The sequence below is a fragment of the Lepisma saccharinum genome, chromosome 1 (assembly GCF_977018435.1).
Source record: "Lepisma saccharinum chromosome 1, izLepSacc3.1, whole genome shotgun sequence".
Lineage (NCBI taxonomy): Eukaryota > Metazoa > Arthropoda > Insecta > Zygentoma > Lepismatidae > Lepisma > Lepisma saccharinum.
Genome location: NC_139229.1, coordinates 55454121 through 55476167, shown reverse-complemented (window position 1 = coordinate 55476167; position 22047 = coordinate 55454121). Strand labels below are relative to the sequence as shown.

Genomic DNA, 22047 nt, shown 5'->3' with positions numbered 1-22047 from the left:
TATATTTTTAAAGGTTTTACAGGATTTATATATTACACAGAGGCATTTGCTTTTTTTTTGGTCACGATAAAATTTAATGACGAACGTGTTTGAAACGTACTCTCTGTCGATATCCCTTTCTCCTAGTCCACGGTGATTTTTCAAAGCTCTAACAAAGCAAAATGTCTGGCGTCACTGTTTACCTGTACAGTCCAAAGTGCAAACTTCTGATATGTGTGGTCTTGCCACTTTCACGTCACTGAGGTACTTTGTGGCATTCACGCCTTGCAAACTAACATTTCAGCATTGAAGTTTGCACCACTGACTATGTTTTTGTTGAAAATATTATTTTCAGCATACCTATACTGTAAGTAAGATGGTCCTCACAGACAAAATTGCGGAGTTTGACTGGGGATAACATGTAAAACTATTGTTGCCTAACTATACGGCGAAGAGTGGATTTTAATGGCAAATTTCCAATGGTAAGTTCTGCCATCGCCGTAGGGTTAGGCAATACACATAACGTTATCCAAGATAGTGCGTATTTCAGGATATAGGTGTCGCATTTTCATTGCCGGTGACTATACATAATCAGTATTTTTCAGGAATTTTGAACTAATTATTTTAAGTTTTTTGAACATACTTCAGGATTTTTCGAGCCTAACTTAGGATTTTTAGGACCTTTTTTGGATTTTCAGAACCTATTTTAGGGTTTTTCGAACCTATTCTAGGATTTTTAGAGCCTATTTTAGGAACCTAAAAGCACACTTTTTAGAACCTAAAAATCCGAGATCTACTTATTATATACATTTACTTACCTTAGCCAATGCCTCTTCGTTATAGGTGTATGGCAACAAATCGCATCATACTGGTCGGCAATCCAGACTATGAGGATTATGTAGAATGCCGTTGAAGTGTCGTTAAAAAATTCAGACATTATGGCTTCCATACCTGTAACAGAAATGAACGTAATGAAATGTTACATAATCTAACACAAATTTCAATTGAAAGACATCTGTTATCGTTGAATTCCCAATGTTATACATTTCTAGACGCCCTCACGCTTAAAAAAACTGATCCTCATTGTGGAGATTAAGCTAAACCGGTAGCATGGAGATGCTAGTTTATAAAGAAACCTAATTAACCATTTGTTATTCAAACGACTTTAACTGTGCAATTCATTATTGTATTATAGAATAATTTCTACAACTTGATAGTAATGATTTCTTACAAGAGGATATTTGTAACCTACTACATGCAAACATCTTCAGCTTCTAGCAGAGCAATACATTTTTATACTTCTGGAAATACACAACTCAAATAACTATCTAGTTTCTTGTTCCGACTGCTTGTTATAAATAGCTTTCTTTGTCTGTACCCACAAATTTATTAGGTGTACACTTTAATTCTCGGTGCTTAAATTAATTCACCTCTTATTACTGTTGCGATTACTCAAATTCGAACTTTCCCCGGCACTCAAATACCAACCTAAAAAGGTAAAAAGGGTTTCACTCACAATAAAGCAACAACATCGTGTTCTGACGTAACCGAGGAAGGCCTTTGTTGTTAGGCTAGGATTGTTAGGTTTATTTCTCTTTGAATAAATACGCTGCATTTAATCTGGGCTTGATAAAAAAAATATTATTTATGCTAAAAGAACTGAACCTAACAAGCCTAATCTAACAACGAAGGCATTCTGCACTCACGTCAGAACATTATGTTGGTTGTTGCTTTTGTTATAAGTGAGACCCTAGGTAAAATACCCGACTAGCAGACGACGTAACATAAAGAAGTAGTAGTGAGGCACGATGTTGTTCGAGAAGCAGTACGTCAGACACTGCATGCTTCTTGCATATTAACTGAATAAAAATGCCGCTGAGGCGAGGGAAATTATTTGTTTGGCCTTGGGTGAACATCATCATACGGCAGCTGCAGGAATTTGCTTCAAAGATTCCGAGTGGGGAATTTCAATCTCGAAGATGAACAGCGTCCAGTAGAGCCAAAGACACTGAAGGGTGAAGACTTGGAGCAACTGTTGAACGAAAATCCAAAAATCAACGTCAACTGATTCGTTTGAGTAACGAAATTGAGATGAAAAGATCATTTACCGGCAGTGGGACTAGGCAAGGTGATATTGCTGCATGATATAGCCAGGCCGCACACGCCAGATGTAACAAAGGAGACGCTCTATACATTGGACTGGGAAGTTCTGCCTCATGCGGCTTATTATCCTGACCTAGCCCCTTCATACTACCACCTATTCCGGTCCCTGCAGCAGCATCTAGTGTATTCCCACTTCATAAACCTTCAAGACATGGAAAATAGTAGTGTTGAGTTTACAGACGCTAAAACGCCATCGTTCTCTTGCCAGGGAATTCGTCAGCTACCAGAAAGATGGCAAAGTTTATAATTCCAAGGACATCGCTAATTAAAATGTAAAATTATTTTTCATGAATACGCATTTTCTATCTTTAAAAAAGGCTGAAAATTAATCTGCACAGCTAATGGCAGCATTCCAAAATTTCAATTTTGAACACACTTTGGCATACACTGGTACTAAAGGAAATTCGATGCTTTTGCCCAAGCATCTAGCAGCTCGAAAATTTATATGTTTCTGCTAAATTAATTGCTCTTTTTTTTAAAGCTGGAGACAATAAACGGACGAGATCCGGGTGAAAAAAAATACAGACAATTCAACAGTAAAATGATCCACATCTGTGCACTTGAAACATAGGAAACAGACAGACGCCGTTAAATGCTTGTTTCCGTTTTACACAGAATAAACCCGTCATCAACACACTTTTCATGGTTTTCTCTCCACGCAATAACTTGTCAAGTTCAAACGGTGCGCAGACGACGTCATGGATCTCCGAAACGCGGGAGAAACGAAGCGAAAAAGGCTCATTACTTGGTATGCTAATGCGTTTTCGGCAAATCCCGTATGATTAAATATGCGTTCGGTCGATTACCGGGGACTAGCAGGAAAATGATGGTTACTGCGAGCGTCGGAAGGGAAGAAAATTAAGGGCACGAGAAACAAACACAGCTTGATGTGATTAACATCAAAACAGAGATGTTCCATCGGTGGAGCGGGGGGAAAAGGGCCGTAACGGGTATATGACGCGAAAATTACGACTCGGGATTCATCTTTCGCAACGCCGCTGCATGGTTTAAAATGAAATGATGAAGGCGAAGGTCACAAACGGAATCTTCCGCTTGAAATCTTCCGGACGCTTGAATCCTGAGCAGACCATATACTTGTTGCAATCTTTAGGCGCTTTTTTCTTCCTTTTGCAAGTGCATTACCGTGCACACGGGAGTGGAGGTACAAGGAATAAAAAGCAGAATTGAAATGTCTTGAGGGGGGTCTTTGGGAGACTGTTAGGATCTTGTACGATTATGTTAACAATTAAAACGCCCGTCTCTCCATTAACACCTTCTTTCCATTTTCGCCATTGTATTTATGTCAGCATAAAACTTGCACTTTGGGTTTTATGTGTTCGAAGACTGCCGCGGCGACAGAACATGAAACTACGTCTCTGAACCATTAACTCCGAGATTTTGGTCTCCCCCTCCCCCGATTCCTCCTCCCCCTCTGCAGATATCGATTCGCATCGCGAGATCGGTGGGATACGTTGCTTTTAATTTCTAGGATAGATTACGACAGAGAGATTAAAATTCCACAGAATTCTGCCATTCACAATTTTGCAACCTAAATGTGTAAAAGGGTTGAAAAGAGATTTAATTTCTTTCTCTGTTATTGCTTCTTGGATATAATAGGATCATCGCCTTTAAAATTGCATGCATATTTCCACTCGCCTTCCTTCTTGAATACGTCAGATGATTGTTACCAATATCATAATTCTTGTATTGTAATTGGTAAATGTAATAAGATTTTGGGTACCTCGCCGTCGAAAGTACATCACATATGGCACAATTTTCATCACTGGCAGAATCAGATGTCTGTCGTTGGTATCAAAATTATAGTGATAGCGGTTCAAAATTAAAGTTGCCACGCGTTGATATTTGAAACTTCTAATAATGTAAAGGGTTTTCCAATAAGAATGGTATGATTTTGAAACAAACTGGCAAGTATGTTATAACTGTCACTAGTTCTCATTTGTGCTAAGTATACTGTGACAATTCATCATGGCTAAATACACGCTTCAAGAACGTTTGGTTATTATCCAAAAAAAATATGAAAATAGACGTTCTTTTGAAACTTGAAACTGATCATAATTTTGGGGAAAAAATTATCTTCTCAGATGAAGCTCATTTCTGTTTAACAAACAAATTGTCGTTTTTGGTGTGAAAACAATTCATCCGCAAAAGGCTACTGTATGGTGTGGTTTATGGCATGGTGACATCATCGGGCCATTTTTTTTTTCCAAAACGAGGTAGGAGATTTAGTTACAGTGACTGGTGAGCGGTACCGATTGATGTTAACAGATGTCTTGTGGCCAAATTTAGATGAAATTGATTTGAAGGACATGTGGTTCCAACAAACGGTGCCACATGTCACACTGGTAATGCCACTATCGACGTATTGCAAGAACAGTTTGGTGAAAGGATAATTTCAAGAAATACAACTGTTAGTTGCCCTCCAAGAAGTTGGGATTTAACTCCTTTAGATTGCTTTTTGTGGGGTTATTTGAAATCTATAGTCTATGCAAACAGACCACGAACCTTTGATGCATTAAGATTGAACATCGAACGCAGCATTCGTGACATTAAGCCCAACTTATTGCACAAAATCATCGAAAATTGGGTTCATCGAATTCACTCGTGTCCATAAGTTGAGGTGGACACTTAAATGACGTGTTATTCAAAACATAATGTAAAAAACTATGCTTCAAAATAATATAAAAAGTTTTTTGTATCTGAAATAGTTTTTATTTTATTTCAATGTAAAATCATATCGTTCTTATTGGAAAACCCTATACCTGCCAAAAAAAGGTGTGCGATTTCACCTCGCTTGACATTTAATATACCAAGGTTGTTTCGAACAATTCGCATTTCGTAGGATGGTGGGTGCAATCGTTCCTATTGTCACTGTCGTCTGTAAAGAAGGTCATACCGCAATTGTATATACTACGTTGAATCGCTGAAGGATTGGGATTTTTTAGTGTTGCCAACTGTAGTGAATTTGTCGTAAATTAAGGGATTTATGACGGTTTGCTGATAGCAGCGCATATACAGTAGGATTTGTTTGTAAAAGTTGTGTTGTGTTGTGTGTGTGTTGGGGGGGGAGGGGTCTTCGTGAAACTATTTCTTCTTATAGTTTACTTTAACTATGGCTTCAAGTTGTTACTCTGTATTTTTGCGCTCGAGTGTATTATTATTCCGTATTCAATTCGTTACGCATTATCTTTGGTTTCTGTTGTTTATTTACAAGAAGTTTAAAGGTCAGATATCAGTCTAGTACGTTGTGCGTACGTTTCGTCGCTAATTTGTTCCTGTCGCGAGAAAATCTATTTTGGAATGCAATAACAAAATGAGTCAGATTAGGAAGTTCTCATTTTGCATGCTGCGGGTACGGTAAAACTATCCGCCATACAGTCTTGAGCCCATCAGAATTAGACCCGAATAATCAGAATCATGAACAGTGAAGGTGCCTTGACAGGAACGAAAGGCTTATGAAAACGTTGGGCCGCTGTGGTAAAAAGAATAAAACTGAATAGCCTATTCTGAGAGGGGGGGGGGGGGGTTTCCGGCCTCGATATCCGAGATGACTTTGAAGACCTGTAAATGTGACTTGTAAAATAAATAAGTTACATACATGTAAAAGAAGACCTACAGTGTGCAAAAAATTTCAAACAGCCCTCGTCTATTTCCGGAATGTGCCAATCGCTAGTGCTCTTCCCTGAAATTTGAGTAACTTCGTGGATGGAAAGAAAAATTAAATAAAAATTCTGGCGTCCATAAAGTTTTCAGTATTCGAAAGCGTCTATGAATTCATGTGTAAATTAGGTACACCACTATCGAAATTAACAAAACTTCCAAGTTTGAGCTGGAGAAGCATCAACCATGCACTACAAAGCAGACGTTCTTATGAACAGCGTCCGAACTTCGCCGAATGTAAACCGAAGCAAGGAAATGTCAGACGCAGAACTACAACCTCAAGTTATGCACAGTTCTGTACAGTGATCCGCGTACAGTGAAAATGGCAAACAAAACTAAGACACATACACACCAGACAGTTAGGTCAACCTTCTAAAGATCTCGTGACGAGAGAGAGAGACGAGCAAAACAAGAACATGATTTTCTAGCAAAGTTACGGTCGCTTCTGTTACGTTGTAACTTGTCACATCAAAAGCTAGTAGATCCACGTTAGGCTTGCATGAAAGTGAGCGAAGATAAACAAGAGACTGTCAAATTATTGCTCGTGATTTGATGAATCCTCCAAATGTATTCACTAAGATACGTCATTTGCATTAACAAACTCGAACAAAACACAACACTAAATCGTTCAAGGAAATATGCATCAACCTGGGAAGCGCTGAGCTACTTGATGGTCCAATAACTTTTGCTCAACGAGCAAGTTTTCACTAAGCAAAATTTTGGAGCACAGAATAGTTATAACGTCACTGTCTGACGTTGAGATAAGTATCATGGTGTAACCACGGAGAAAGGATATGATGTAAACGGCGTAGAATTATGTTAATTATCCCCAAATCATTTGGTTCAGTTTCCATAATGAGCATTGTGCCTGTGTTGACAAACCAGTTGCTAGGAAAGAGGTATATCGCGCCTACAATAAAGTGAAAATCAGTTTCTAGTGACCTGGTATGTCAACACTGGCGCAATGCTCGATCTGAACACTGAAGGAATCTGACCAGAAGCAGTTTCCACAAACGAATAGGAAGAGTCCGTCAAAGGCAAAGAAAAGCGCCCATGGAAATGGCAGTCGACTGCTTACAAGCGAAATGTTGATCGTCGCGATGAAATACGGTATCAAAAATCATTCACCCACGATCACAGACGATCATAGGTATTTCAATATCGCATTCGTCTTAGTTAAATTTTTTGGATGGTACAATGTTCTAGATACATTACACATATGTACTTGTGATGTATCTGTGACTTCTGTGCTGTACTGGATCCTCAACTGTCACGCAATGAGCACAACTATAGGCTAGTAGCGTCATTTCAGGGAAATTTTAAATGTAAGTGGTACTTTAAAAAAATATAAAACTACAGTTATTTCGTTGCGATTATCTATTCTGAGTTACTACTATTTTCCTTGAAAGGCGTTGAAAGGCAAAACAATTGCCTTGCAAACGAAGAGTCATAAAATCTTAAATCGTGACTGTTTTGAACTAGGGATGGGCACATCCAAACATGATAAAAATGCGATATCGAATTCTATGAATTTTGGCAACAAACTCTACGTTCAGACTTTGGTTATAGAATCCTGCGTTCGCGAATCGGGTGAACAATCCTTGATTTGAGAATGGAGTAACAAATCCTTGACTCGAGGATCGAGTAACGAATCCTTGATTCGAGGATCGAGTAACGAATACTTAATTTTGAGGATCAAGTAACGAACACTTGATTCGAGGATCGAGTAACGAATACAGGCATCGAGAACAGGGTAATGAATCCTGTATTCAAATCAAACTGCATTCTGATTTTGGATATTTTGGATTCTGGTATATCAGATGTGGCTGGCTTCCCATCTTTAGTTAAAATATTCACCATGGAAAGAAGGAAATAAATATGCACTTTAAGCTCGCAGAAATTATATTACTATGAACCCCTTTCGAGACGAGTGCATGGCTCTCGTACCTGGTGTCAATGATCATGCGCGCGCTGGTTAATTTCCAGTTAATTTGCACACATTAGCGTGTACAGCACCAAAGAACATGATAAGGTTTTGTCCGACACACAGGTGGCACAACTGCACCGGATGCAAACTTTTTTTTTTTGCGTTCATCAAATACAACTCCAAAACAACCAGCATGAGCTCCGGGCTATTATGATAACCGTGTCCGTTAGGAAAAAAATATATCTACAGCGGTTACCCTGCCGTGTGAAATTTCTGGCAGATAGATCATGTCATGCGTGATGTTTCTTGCTCTAGGGCACATTATTGTTCCATCACACATCCTCACTGCAATTATTCGCTCGCGTTTGATGTCACGGCGAGGATCGCAAAAACGCAGAGCGTAGTAGCATAGTAGTACGGGGGAACAAAAGAATTAGGAATCCAAGGTTTGTTCTCAAGTCTCGGAAGAATTCAGTCTGCGAGACGGAGGGTGTTTCGAATAACACAGGCGCCTCGACGTCCACCAGATACTGTAGCGGAGGTGGATAGGACGGAGGGTGGACGTTTGATTGATGATTGGCTCCACATTGAGTGTGTCGGAATGCAGACAAGCAGGCGGATATCAATCACGGTGTGGGAGCCGGCGATGGAAAATGAAACCCATGTGATGAAAAGGAGAGAAGCAGAGTGAATGGGGAAAGTATGGCGGGTTAAGAGTTAAAGGGCTTGTATAAGTATACAGGATACTGTCGGGAATTTGCCCATGGTGCAAAGTCTGTATTTCTATTTAACCCTGCGATTCTACTTGATAGATTAAACCAATGCACTTTGTATTGAAGGAACAAAATCTCGCCCTAGTCGTGAATTAAGACACATGCACTCACGCAAGTCCAAGAGAGGAAAAAAGTCGTTAGAAAAAGATCCATGTGTAACTTACAAACACAAATCCAAGATGCCTACCAGTTTGTAAACAAAAGAATGCTGATATGTACGTACGACAGATGCAGGGATCAAAAATTCATAAAAAATGAAAGACTTGAAAAATTCACATTCAATGCAGCTTACGCGTAATTAACACCCACCAGGCCAATCAGCTCTTTTGGTGCTCACTAAGAGCTGTAATCTTCATTCAAATTTCCTTATTAGTAATTTTACATCCCTTTGACTTTACATACGTTTGACTTCACAAAAATAATTTATTAACTGTATTTTAACCCTTTTCAACCGAATATTGCGTGTTTCTGAAATATGCGAAGTCCCGAAATATCTCGAGACTCATTTCTGTGGTCGAGTGTGTTCAGAGATCATCTCACGATCTTGCTGAACATGGATGTTTGTTATTCTACAGTAAACCTTGTGCTTATTAAAATCAAAGACTGTGGCCTGGTACGAGATCGATTATCAGAAAGAAAACTATACAAAATAAGATAAATAGGATTGATTGAGGATTGATTTTGATTTATCTAACTTCGCTTTTCGTGCCACTTTTGGCTAATTTGAGGATGAGTGATATGATGAAATTGATGAATGGACACTCACAAACATCCATTCCCAGGCCGGGATTCGAACCCGAGACCCCTGGCGTCGTAGGGTGATGTGATAACCACTCCGCCACGGGGGCCGGCAATAAGAAAAATAGATTTTACGGACTAGGAGAGTTATGAAGTAAATATTTTATGGGATAACTGCACGGCATCAAGCATAATATACGAGTGTGGAGGGAAAATTAAAATTCTAGATCAGTTCAAATTATTGTGTTTATTTTGTGCTTCAAATATTTGTATTTTGTAAGCTGTTAAGACAACGTTCTCGACCAATAATCGACTTTCAAACAAGAGAACGTTCTCGACCACTAATCGACTTTCAAACTAAGTTCCCGGATTCGACCAGCCTGAGTATGGTGATTCTTTTAACTGTCCCTTCATCAGTTTCATCTAAACATCACTCAGCATCATCTTCGCGATTCGCCATAAAAAATGGTGGAAAAAGTTACGTAAAATAAGTAAAAAAAAAAAAAAATACAAATCAATTTCAAGATGGGAGAAATTAAAGTTCAAGAGCTTAAAGAATACATTATCCTGATACTTATGCAACCCAATACGCAGTACAGTTGAACAAGTTGCCAGAATTTTAGGCTGAATCATTTCAAGCATTACTTTAAGTGGACCTACGGTATTTATTCTAAGATCGATACTCCGAATAATTCCGAGTAGTATCCACCTAGTACAGTGCGATCCATCAGTTTTACTGTGCAAATTGTCCATGACTATTTTCATTAATTTGTCTCTTACATCCTTTGTGTTTTTAAGCGATGGATTTTTATGTATGCGGCTGCAGAGGATGTCAACAGCTTGTTTTGAGTTTTATTTTAATTCTTGAAGCTCTTATTGGGTCAAAGATTAATACTGTATATAGCGAGTGGTTCTCGCATTATAATTCGTTATTTTTGGATACTTTTGCGCGGACACCCTCGATATCTTAATAAAATCACTACGGAATTATTAGTGTAATTTGGATACTGGGGAAAGATACTGTACTGATCTGTGCCATTATACGGGAGCTCTTATAAGAGCTACCGCATAACAGAATGGTTAGCTATCTCGCCTTCAGTTGAACGGTCCCATGTTCTATCCCGACAGGTCCAAATTTCGGTGTTGGCCCAGCATCGTTAAAACAAATAGGGAACTACTTGAAAGCAACAGATGACTCAGGTCTGGAAACCGAGAAAACAGCAACGATGGGCCACGATGTGCTGACAACGTGTTACCAGTTGGAAATCTGTCTTGAAGCTTTGACCCTCAAAAGGATGTTGCGTCACGAATATATGTGTGTGATAATGTAATTTGTTTAAAATGCTCAATTTTCGAGCGGAATGTAAGAGCAGCTTGAAAACTTCATATTTTGAATTGACTGTTTCGGAAACCCTTCTTTGATAAGTCCCTCCACAGGCTGTCGTGTGTTATCAATGAAAAGATTTCTATAGGAACACATTTAGGTGTGATGCCTTACAAAGCTTAAGTGAAGCTGTTGAATTTAATAACCGAACAGAGGGGAGTTCCACGCCACCTGAAACTTTAGAAGTGCGACTCTTCTGTCCTTGGCACATAAAAAACAACGCCCTACATTCCATGTCTTTAATTTCTTTACAAAAGACTCCGCTCGAACAAAGCGGTGAGCATTTTGAAAGGAAATACAATTTAACGGTAGAAATTTCTGTTCAACGAGGTTCCGACACTCCATTAGTTCTCTTTCCAGGTACAAGCACCATTCACTAGATAACCTAAATAGGGTATATTTTGTTCTATTATCTACCTTAGGTTTGCTTAAGATTCACTTTATGCTCAGATAGGCTAATAGTGGTTGGGCTTAGTTTAAAGTGGAATCTGAGCAACTGTGGCTGCATCGTGGAGCGAACCAGGATCATCTTGGTTGCAAGGCGATAGCGTTAGAATCGAGGAGACTATCTACGATGGCTATTTTTTTCAACCTCCGATAGGGCATGAAATAATAACCACAGTGAATAGCAAAATGGGTTTATTGACAAAAGTTACGTACACGTATAATCTACTTTTCAACGTAATCACCAAGAAGATACAGACATTTATCGTACCGATGCACCAGTTTCCCAATAACCTCTGCAAAAAAAGGTGCCGCCTGTCTGTTGAGCCAGGTCTGCACGGTGTCCCGAGGCTCCGCATTGGTGTGGAAGCGCGGCCCTCCCAATCACTTCTTCATTGCCGGGAAAAGGTGGAAGTCACTCGGCACCAGGTCTGGGATGTAGGGAGGGTAATCAAACACTTCCCAGTGGAATCGTTGAAGAAGGTCTTGGGTTGACGCAGCACATGTGGCCGGACATTATCATGGGACATTATCATGAAGCAAGGCAATGCCTGAAGACAGCATGACTCTCCGGCATGCAGCTCATTCGACGGTGAATTTGTGCCCCTCTGCCTGTAAAAATCGTATCACACTACGCACCTCGCACTTGGCGGAAGAGTCGATTGTAGCAGACATCTCTACGCGCCCCTCCCTCAGCTTCAATTGTAGCGTTGGCCTTGGCAGTGGTGGTGGTAGTGGCAGGGGAGCCCCAATCACGCTGCGTGACGCCCCGCTTCCTGGCGCTTCACGAGCCACCTGGCGGCACCATCGGAGGTTGAAAAAAATAGCGCCCGTATCTTAGGTTCTGCCATACAAGAGTGTGATCGATATGTCTTGGTTGTGTCTCATAAGTCAAAAAGAGATTGATGGATTGGGTTTATTTTATTTCGCTCTTCTGCCACTTTTGGCTAATCGCGAAGATGGGGAATGAGTAATGACATGATGAATGTAATGAAAGGACAAGCACAAAGAACAGCCATGCTCTGGCGGGATTCGAACCCGGGACCCCGGGTAGTGTAATGTGCTAACCACTCCGCCACGGAGGCCGGCGACACAAAGGGAGAGAGAGACACACACGCACTTGTCATTTAAATAGGCGACTGGGCAGAATTGCGCTGGTGCCACATATGCGAAAAGCCCAACGTGAGTGAGACAATAAGTTACTGGTTCCCGCTCACTGTGTGGCTACGTCAACCGGGCTGCGTTGCCTAGTTCGAGAGTCAGACTGATCTCTCTCCGGGGCAAACAGTTATCATCCTTGTCCCTTCGAGTAAATACTGTCACTTTGTATCACATGGATTACAAGACCAACTCTACAACGAGATATTTCATTCTCCGAACACACGGGGTTTTTCTCCGACGTGGCAACAGGGCGAACTTCTGCCACCCGCCTTATTTCATGGCTGTACGTTTACTGTCAGGAACATTCTGATGACTAGTTGCATGAAAACAGGGCGAAAATCTTGTAATTTCAGGGTGGCTACAAACAAGCAGAAATTAAATTCCCTGACTTTTCCAGGTTTTCCAGGACAAAATTTACATTTTTCCCTGACAATTACAAACTAAACTAAATCGATGTTTTTGCAAATGGAAATAATATACTCATACAGCTCTACGTATGGTTTTGTTAAGTACCAATATTATCTTCAATGAAATTGACTTAATTTCTCTATTCTCTATCATTTGAATTCAAACTGCAAAATAGTGAATTTGGAAAATTATTACAATTCACAAGCTAGGGAAGGATTACGGAATTTTGTCATACGCAGTAAGTTTAAAATAAAATACTTGATTATTTTTAAAGTTAGGACTAAATGATATAAGAGTGAAGAGTGATTGATTAAGAAATACAATTTGTAATTTATCAGTCTCCTTATACATTCTCGGTATTATATGTTGATATTTCCACTGAGGTTTGGAACCCTCTGCTTGCAAGAACCATGAGTGCAGACTCATTTTTCGATGCATAAAGCTACTTCTCTCTTCTCTGTAAAGCAAACAACTTAACTCTTGCATAGAAGTGAAACAATTGAATTGTACAAAAGGAAGTGTTATATTTCCTTGCATTATCAATGGGATTTCTGCTTCAGTACAGTATATCCAAGTGAAGTACTGTGAAACTGACAACATGCAGTTATACCATTAATGCTGACGAAAAGGGTATGTAGGTATTAGAAATTTAACGCAAGGAATTTATAGAATTACATTGTATAGGTACCTGATTTAGCTAACCACACATTAAAACAGGAACACTCTAATAATAATAGTTTTTGAAAGTTCATATACGAGGGGCATCCTGAAAAAAGCTCCAATGGTGCCTATACGCAGCACTAGTGGCCGGAGAGCGACACACACACATGCAGGCAGGAAGAAGTGGCATGTAGCTGTAATCTGGTACAGTTGCAATGCAGCCGTTTTAGGACAGTTCTAGGTTAAAGATTGCAGCTCTCATACAGTCTCCCACCGACTGCGATGTAGCCTACATTGCACGCTCAGAATTTGGCACAGAGCCACCTGCAATCGTGTGAGGTGTGCAGACCGGACGTCGTGAGTGATAGTGTGGTCAGACGATGGTGCAGACAATTCACGGAAGGCCAATCGAATGTGTACAACCCCATACAGCTGAGTACACACGGGCCCTTTGCACCACTTCAGGTGAGAGATCTTGGACCACTCCCCGTACAGCACTCGCCTTGAATGTACCCACTTTCATCTCTTTGTTTAACTGAAGAGGTTTCTGGAAGGACAAGGATTTGACAGCTACACTGTGGTAGAGATATTTCAAGTCTTTGCTGTCAGACACATATGCCATGGGCATACAAAATTTAGTGCCATGCTACGACAAATGCCAGAACAACGGTGGTGATTATGCCGAAAATTAGGTTAGGACTCACTGTTACTAATGCAATAAATTACAACTGATATTCTTGTTTTATTTATGCCTAATCGGTAGGGACCTTGATATTTGTTTTTCAAATTGGTGTATTTTCTTATTTTTATTTTTTACTATACTTAGTTATTTTTCCCAAAATTCACATTTTCATTTTAGCGCATTTTCTGGCAAATATCTCAAATTATACCTTCATGGTGTTTTTAAACTACTGTTTCAAATTGTAAGTCACATGGCTTATGCCTCTTTGTGAGAGTTTGATATATTGAAAGTTATTTTGGAAAAGTTATTTTCCATACCCCTTTTTCTAATTTTAAGGTTAGGATTGTAGAAAATGTAATTTTCCCCGTATATACTGAAGGGTGCATAATGACCATAAGTGGTGACGCACCCAAACAATTAAAATCAATGGCAACGCACCCAAAAAAATAAAATCAATCAATCTCACGTGACAGATACCGATATATTATGGCACCAAAAATTGGCATTATCATTTTTGACTTGTTAGTGTTACGTTTCCCAAAATTCGCGTTTCTGTTTTAGAACATTTATCTGCCAAATATACCGAAACTTAATACTCCATTGTGCTTTTAAACTATTATTTTAAATTGTAGGTCACATGGTCTACGTATTTTCGTGACAGTTTGATATGTTGGAGCAGATTTTTGAGGAAGTAAAAGTAAGGTGCTCGCTCCCCTGCACTTTTACATGAAGGTGTATAGGGGTGTGGAGTTAGGGCCCCACATTTTCTTGATCACGGCTGAAGGTGGGGGTGATGTGATCAGCTCCACGCTCCTGGCTACCTTTATCCCTCAACGTTTCCTCAAAGTGCCAGCTTCATATGATGCTAGGTGGGCGCCGGAGCAGTTTGAATAGGTGGAAAACATCCCGGTTCTACCCCGCAAGGGATTGACCCCGGGTCTCTCGCATAGTAGTCAGACGCCCTAACAACTGAGCTCCATTATTACTCGCTCGACAAATGCCGATGGTGCACACTTAGCTTGGTAATTCAAAACATATCTCGTGCGACAAATACGAAGATGTGGCTCCCGTGTGACGGTAGATACGCACTCGATCTCCTGTTAGAACCCTGCCACTTTGCTCTGTGATGCAAATGGCTTTTATAGAAGTTGAAAAAATCGTTGGAAATACATGATTTAATGTGGCTGTCGGAATTATTCCATGTACGTATAACTCTATAGTTTACTCTTGAGTAAAATGTTGGAAAACTTGTATGTTCTATGTACACAAACATGGCCTAGAAAAGACAAGAATGTTGGATTTCATGTAATTTTTCGTTGTTTTAGGACATTTCTTTTTAAAAAAATCGCTAAAAACGCCCACAATTCGCATTATTTCGATATTTCGAACGGGTAAAATATGTGTCCAGATATCACTGCACATTCCTAAACATAACTTCGCAGCAATTACCATTTTTCACTTTTTTGATGTTTGCGAAAAATCAATGTCTCTACTAATTGGAAATTACATTCTGACCACCCCTCGTATAAATCAGTAGATGGAAAGTGAAAATTTAGCAGGGCTGGCAGAGAAAAGTCAATTCTTGAAAGTGAAAGTGAAAGTGATTTGCTTTTATGATCGAATGATTCGAGTAAATATGATATTAAAATATTTACGTATTTATTATTAGTATTTTATTTAATAATATTGGACATTAACCTTACTCAGTGAGATATTAATGACCATCTCTCACGAATTTAAACAGACAGGACAGAGAGTGGCGTTAATTTCATTGCAATACTAGTGTTGCAGTAAAGTTGAGGTTGGGAGCATGCACTTGCCAATTTTTATAACGTTCACCAATGCAGATTTATGTTTCACATTTTCGTGATAGTATTCAATATATATCCCGTTTGGTTGGATTCTTCTTGATATCTAAGAATAGTGCAATGTCATTGTAAACGTATGTTAACTTGTGCGAAACCAGTAATACGTCAGGATGATGAAAAAAGACCTTCGTAAGCACTGCTACATTAAATAAGGTGAAGTGAGCCAGAAGAGTAATAAAATTCCAGCAGAATATTTGCAGTCTAAAGTTCTTCTTGTTTATGCATGCGATTTTTGTTGGATGTTGCAGTCCATGCAATTTCTGTCGCATGTTGTAGTGAGCTACTTTGTCGGGTGGCGATATTCGACAAAAATCGTATGTATCAATGGAACCTATTTGTTTCCATGTTCCTTCAGTTTGCCCAACAAAATGCCTTACTACGACGTCCGACAACTATCGGACGGCGCCACCCGCTCTTATCCCCTCCATATGTTCACAAGTCCCCTTACTACTCCCATACGGACAAGAAAAAAATTATAATTCAATGCATTTTCCACGTAATATTTAGAGGCTTAACCTTTACTCCCCCGATGATACCATGGTATCATGGTGCTGATTACGAAATGAATGTGCTTTGGACCTTCATACTCTTATGTTTGGGTCGAAACTCTGACACAGGTCTGGAGCAAGGCTGGGAAATTCACATCGATGACCAACCTTCCGTCTCTCACCCCCCCCCCCCCCCACTCCGCAACATATACATGCCACATTTCCGAACGGAGTTTCACATTCTGGCTCATTATTCAACTTGTATGGCACCCAGGAACATGAAACATGTTTCATTCTCTTTGGAAACGTCCATTCTTTGAAGATAATACTAAGGTTTGCGCCTTCTCCCCAAAATAGAGGGAGAAGAGGGGGGCAAACTACAGATTTTTGTGGTTTTCTTTCATTAAAATTCGATGGTCGCGCCCCCAAGCCCCTTCCTCGGTCCGGCGTTGTCAATTGTACACGGTTGCATGCACTGTTGTTCTCTCTGAAAAACAAAACTTATCCGAAGTAGATTGCTCAAACAGTGCCAGAGTTATAACAATTTACCTCCAAAAATGCAAATTACCTATTTTTCGTAAAAGAAATATCGCATTTTGGCTTATTATTCAACTTGTATGGCACCCAAGAACATGAAACATGTTACATTCTCTTGATAAATGTCCATTCTTTGAAAAGAATACTAAAGTTTGCTCCCTCTCCCCACAATAGCGGGGGAAGAAGAGGCAAACTACAAATTTTTATGTTTTTCCATTGAAATTCGGGGGTCGTGCCCCCAAGCCCCATTTCTCGGTCCAGCGTTATGAATTGTGCACGGTTGCATGCTATGATGTTTTAGCTGCCAAACAAAACTTATCCGAAGTAGATTGCTCCCATAGTGCCCGAGTTATAACAATTTTCCTTCAAAAATGCAAATTACCTATTTTTCGTAAGAAAAATATTCACATTTTGGCTTATTATTCAACTTGTATGGCACCCAAGAACATGAAACATGTTTCATTCTCTTGAGAAATGTCCATTCTTTGAAAAGAATATTAAAGGTCGCGCCTTCTCCCAAAGCAGGGTGCAAACTCCAGATTTATATGTTTTTTCCATTGAAATTCGGGGGACGTGCCCCCACCCCCCAAACCCCCTTCCTCGGTCTGGTGTTCTGAATTGTACACGGATGCATGCGATGATGTTTTAGCTGAAAAACAAAAGTTATCCGAAGTAGATTGCTCCCATAGTGCCAGAGTTATAATAATTTTCCTCCAAAGAGTGTTCGAATTTAAAATTCCCGCCGAGAAGCCTGGGCGAGAGAAATTTCTCTCTCTCTCTCTCTCTCTCTCTCTCTCTCTCTCTCTCTCTCTCTCTCTCTCTCTCTCTCTCTCTCTCTCTCTCTCCTCCTGTCATCACTGGTTTCTGGCGCCGTGGTTGTGTTGCGCATAAAAGGGGCCTAAAAGTTGAGGCCGAAACTTACAAACAAGATTTCCTGTTCCCGTGCAGAATTTCATAACGATATATTTAAATAAATATTTTTTTAAAAAAAAAAAAAAAGTCAATGAAGACGAAATTCCCTGACATTTCCCTGACTTTTTTTGACACCTCAAATTCCCTGACTTTTCCCGGTTTTCCAGGTCTGTCGCCACCCTGAATTTACTAATACAAGATCTCCCGTACAACACCGTTACAATTTTACAGTGTTTCATAGTACGATTTTACTTCTCGTTGAGGTCTCCTTTAGACGTCACGAGCCCCTTTATCCTACACACACATTCTTGGCGCTACAGTCCATGAAGGGCCTTGGACTCCTTCACAACCAGCCTCCACTCCTCTTTATTCACCGCTTCCCTTTTCCATTTCCTCATTCCCAGTTACCTTAAATCTTCTTCAACATCGTCAACTCATCTCTTCCTTGGTCTTCCCTTGTTTCTCTTTACTCCAGGTTTTCCTTTTAGCACCTTATCATGTACTCCCTCCTCTTCTACTCTACATACATGTAATTCTCAGCTTGTTCTTTAACTGTTCAGAGAGTGCCTGGTTTTCTCAATGTTCGTACATTCCAATATGCCATCGTCACCCTCGTCTTAGCCTTTCCAATTTTCCTTGACTAATTCGGCTAATAATCTGTCCTTCCGTGGCTTGTTTGTCGGCATCTCAACAAGACAAGGTTGTTAACCTTACGCTCAATCCCCAAACTGCAGGACCAATGGCATCTCATTTAGTCAGGACCATCATTTTTGACCTGTCCAATAGCTATGGCTAACGCTGACACAGCTCTTAAGATCCTTTGGCCATGAGAGCCTTCTCACCTGGCAAAATACCTTCGCCAAGATAGAGGGATCGCATACATGTGCAAACACATATATTCGGTTGCCAGTAGCGTTTACTTTTTCTGTCTGCTGGTATGATAGTGTGTGTTTTGAATGAAGTATGTGATGGGTTGGAGCGGGGTAATCATGAACTGCTGAATTCACATGTAAAGAGAAAATCAAATTTGCAATTATATCCACTTCAATTTGGAGGTAATGCTAATAAATCGAGGATTCCCTGCTAAATATTATCTAATCCAATGATTTTGCATTACGCAAAATTAATTGAATGTCTATATTTTCTCACTCTGTACCACAGTTAACTGTTTCCATGATACGTTTAAATTCCATAGTAGTTTGGAGTTTCATCAAACGAGGTTACGAAAGTTTAACACTCTCTTCGCATACAATGATTTGATGTTTAACCAATGAACCGATAAATATGTGCCATCCACTAGCATTCTCCTGCACTGAATAGACTAACAAATCACTTTTTCTAAGCACGGTGATTTTTTCATAGTTGTCAGTTTGACAATCTGAAGAAATGGCATTTGAAGGAACGAAAAAAATTCCTCTGTCTCAAGCATCCAAAATCTAAAAACACTTCGAGCTAAACTAAACTGTGTGTCGTAATAGCTCTTCGAGGTCCGAGGAATGCCTATCGGCTTTCCTTTGGGTAATTATTGTCGATCGTAAAGAGTCTCTTTTAACTGGCTTTCTAGTTCGGAATCTGATGTTATTTCTTACAATTGTCGTCACGATGTTGTGTTAATATCGATAGTTTATAACTTGCAAAAGAAAGAGGGCTGAACATAGGATAGGCGGGATTACAATCTTTGCCTTACAGTGCTGCTGTTCGAGACTTACTGAAAAATACTCTATGTGATCAGAAGTATCCGGACACCCAACTGAAAATAAAGTACAAGTTTGGGCAACCCTCCATCGGGAACACTGACAGTCAATACAGTGTTGGCCCACCCTTAGCCTTCATGACAGCGTTCACTCTCATAGGCATACTTTCAATCAGGTGCCGGAAGGTTTCCTGAGGAATGGCAGCCCATTCCTCGCAGAGCGCCAAAATGAGAAGAGGTATTGATGTGGATCGGTGTGATCTAGCACGAAGTCGGTATTCCAAAACATCCCAGAGATGTTCTATGGGATTCTAATCAGGACACTGCGCAGGGCAGTCCATTCGTGGGACGTTGTTGTCGTCAAACCACTCCCCCACAAGCCCTGCAGTATGGACGGGTGCTCGGTCGTGTTGAAAGACACAATGGCCATCCCCGAACTGGTCTTCGGCGGTAGGCAGCATGAAAGCTGTTAAAATGTCAACGTAAGATTGTGCCGTGACATTGCCATGTAAAGCAACCAGGGGCCAAGCCCTCTCCAGGAGAAACATGACCACACTTTAACCCCGCCACCTCCGAATTTCACTTTCGGCACTACACAGGCTGGTAGATGTCGTTCACCAGGCATTCGCCACACCCACACCCTACCATCGGATCGCCGCATTGCGTACTGTGAATCATCACTCCACACAACGGTTTTCCACTGTTCTATGGTCCAGTTTCGATGCTCCGTGCACCACAAGAGGGGGCGTTTGACATTTGTCTGTGTGATGTTTGACTTATGGGCAGCTGCTCGGCCATGGAAACCAAGTTGCCGCACCTTGCGCCAAACAGTAATGGTGCTTGGAGTAGATCCTGATGCAGTTCGGAATTCCTGTGAGATGGTGGCGATGGATGATTTACGATAATGCTGTACGACCCTCTTCAACACTCGATGGTCTCTGGAGGGCAACATGGGAGGTTGGCCTGCACGCTTTTGAGTTGTACACATCCCTTCACTATAACATTGGAAACAGTGGACAGAGGGATGTTTAGGAGGGTGGAAATCTCACACACAGACTTCCTAGACAAGTGGCACCCAACCAACTGACCACGTTGAAAGTATGTGAGTTTCTCAGAACATCCCATACTGCTGTCTCACACTGTCTGCAAGCTACTGAGTTCGCTGACTATGTGTTCTATGCGGTAGATGGCAGTACTGTGTCGCCCTCTATGATAAACATACGTTTCGCGGTGTGTCCGGATACTTTTGATCACATAGAGTATGTTGAAATCTATACAACATACACTCTACCCTGTAAAACCGTGGAATGCCTCTTAATTTTTACCAATATCTGGTTTGTCTGCTAGAAAGGATTAGGCTATGCACCATAGGAATTTTAAGATGGGTTTCAATGATTGCATAAGTATAACGATCTACCCTCATTGTGCCAATTACATTGTTTAAGGGCTAACAAAATTACATCTAGAAGGGATTACAATTAAGCTTATCTTGACGGGAAAGATTTGTCAAAATCCCTAACAACTTCCCCAAATAATTCGCCATCATTATGCGCATCATCGCGATCAAACCAACAGTGAAAAAGAGTAATGTAATGAACATTACCGTTTCAGAACACTTGAGTTAACGTTTTGCCAATACTTCCTCACTGATAGCACAATATGATATGTATGCGTTTTTCTTATGTCGCTTTTCTGCAACTTTTGACTAATCGCGAAAATGAGAACTAGTTATGATGTAATTAAATTGATGAAGGGACACTCACACAGAACACACATGGCCAGGCCAGGATTCGAACCCGTGGTAACCACTCCGTGTTTTGGAAAAATGGCCCAACAGCAGATCCAGCCTGTGATCTGACCATCATCACACACGCAAATTTCCTCTTTTTTTCGCGTAAGAGAGAGAGTTGTTTTCATGCAAACTTCCACTGAACCGTAATTGCTGTGTAACCGAACGCCCTCGCAATAAATGAGCACGTGTAAGAGAAAACGGAGCAGGCGCCCTATGGACTGGGTGCTGTCCCGCTGTGAAGGGGCCCAACAGGGTTCAGTGTAAAGTAAAACAGCTGAGCAAACAATCGCGCCAGTGACGTGCACGCAATCAATACAGGTGGAAACTAAAGTATCCAATGCAACTCCGAAACAATTACTTCCACTTCACGCGATCGGACCCACCCAGCGAAAGTAAATATAATGCGAGTCGAAGAGCATGCTGGGTATTCAGAAAGCACCTAACGGACAGGTAAATTGCACCAAGTTGAACGGAGCATGAAATACACTGTCGTCTGAAATTTACCCACAGGCATTTAGGTTAGAATGAACAAGGCCGTTAGAGTGTCTTCAATTTCAATTTCAACTTTTACAGGTTTTCGAAATTAATAACTAAATTTTTCAGATTTAAGTTATTAGGACAATTCACGTGGGTAAGAACGTAACTTCGAATCTCACTTAATGAAGATTTTACAATATTCACTTTCACATGTTAAAGTGATAAGGGGAACTAAATCGAATTGACAGTTGGAAAGGGGTACCTATCAGGGTGGAGGTTTTAC

General features: G+C 40.4%; 1 protein-coding gene across 4 annotated transcripts in view; it reads right to left on the bottom strand.

Annotated features, from left to right (window-relative positions):
* LOC145995342 (membralin) overlaps window positions 1-22047 on the bottom strand; it is a 264860-nt gene that overhangs the window by 92717 nt on the left and 150096 nt on the right. For all 4 annotated transcript variants that reach the window (XM_083131956.1, XM_083131967.1, XM_083131960.1 and 1 more), the window contains one exon: window positions 798-930. In XM_083131956.1, coding sequence (XP_082988082.1) covers window positions 798-930 — 133 coding nt within the window. The remainder of the gene's footprint in view (window positions 1-797; window positions 931-22047) is intronic.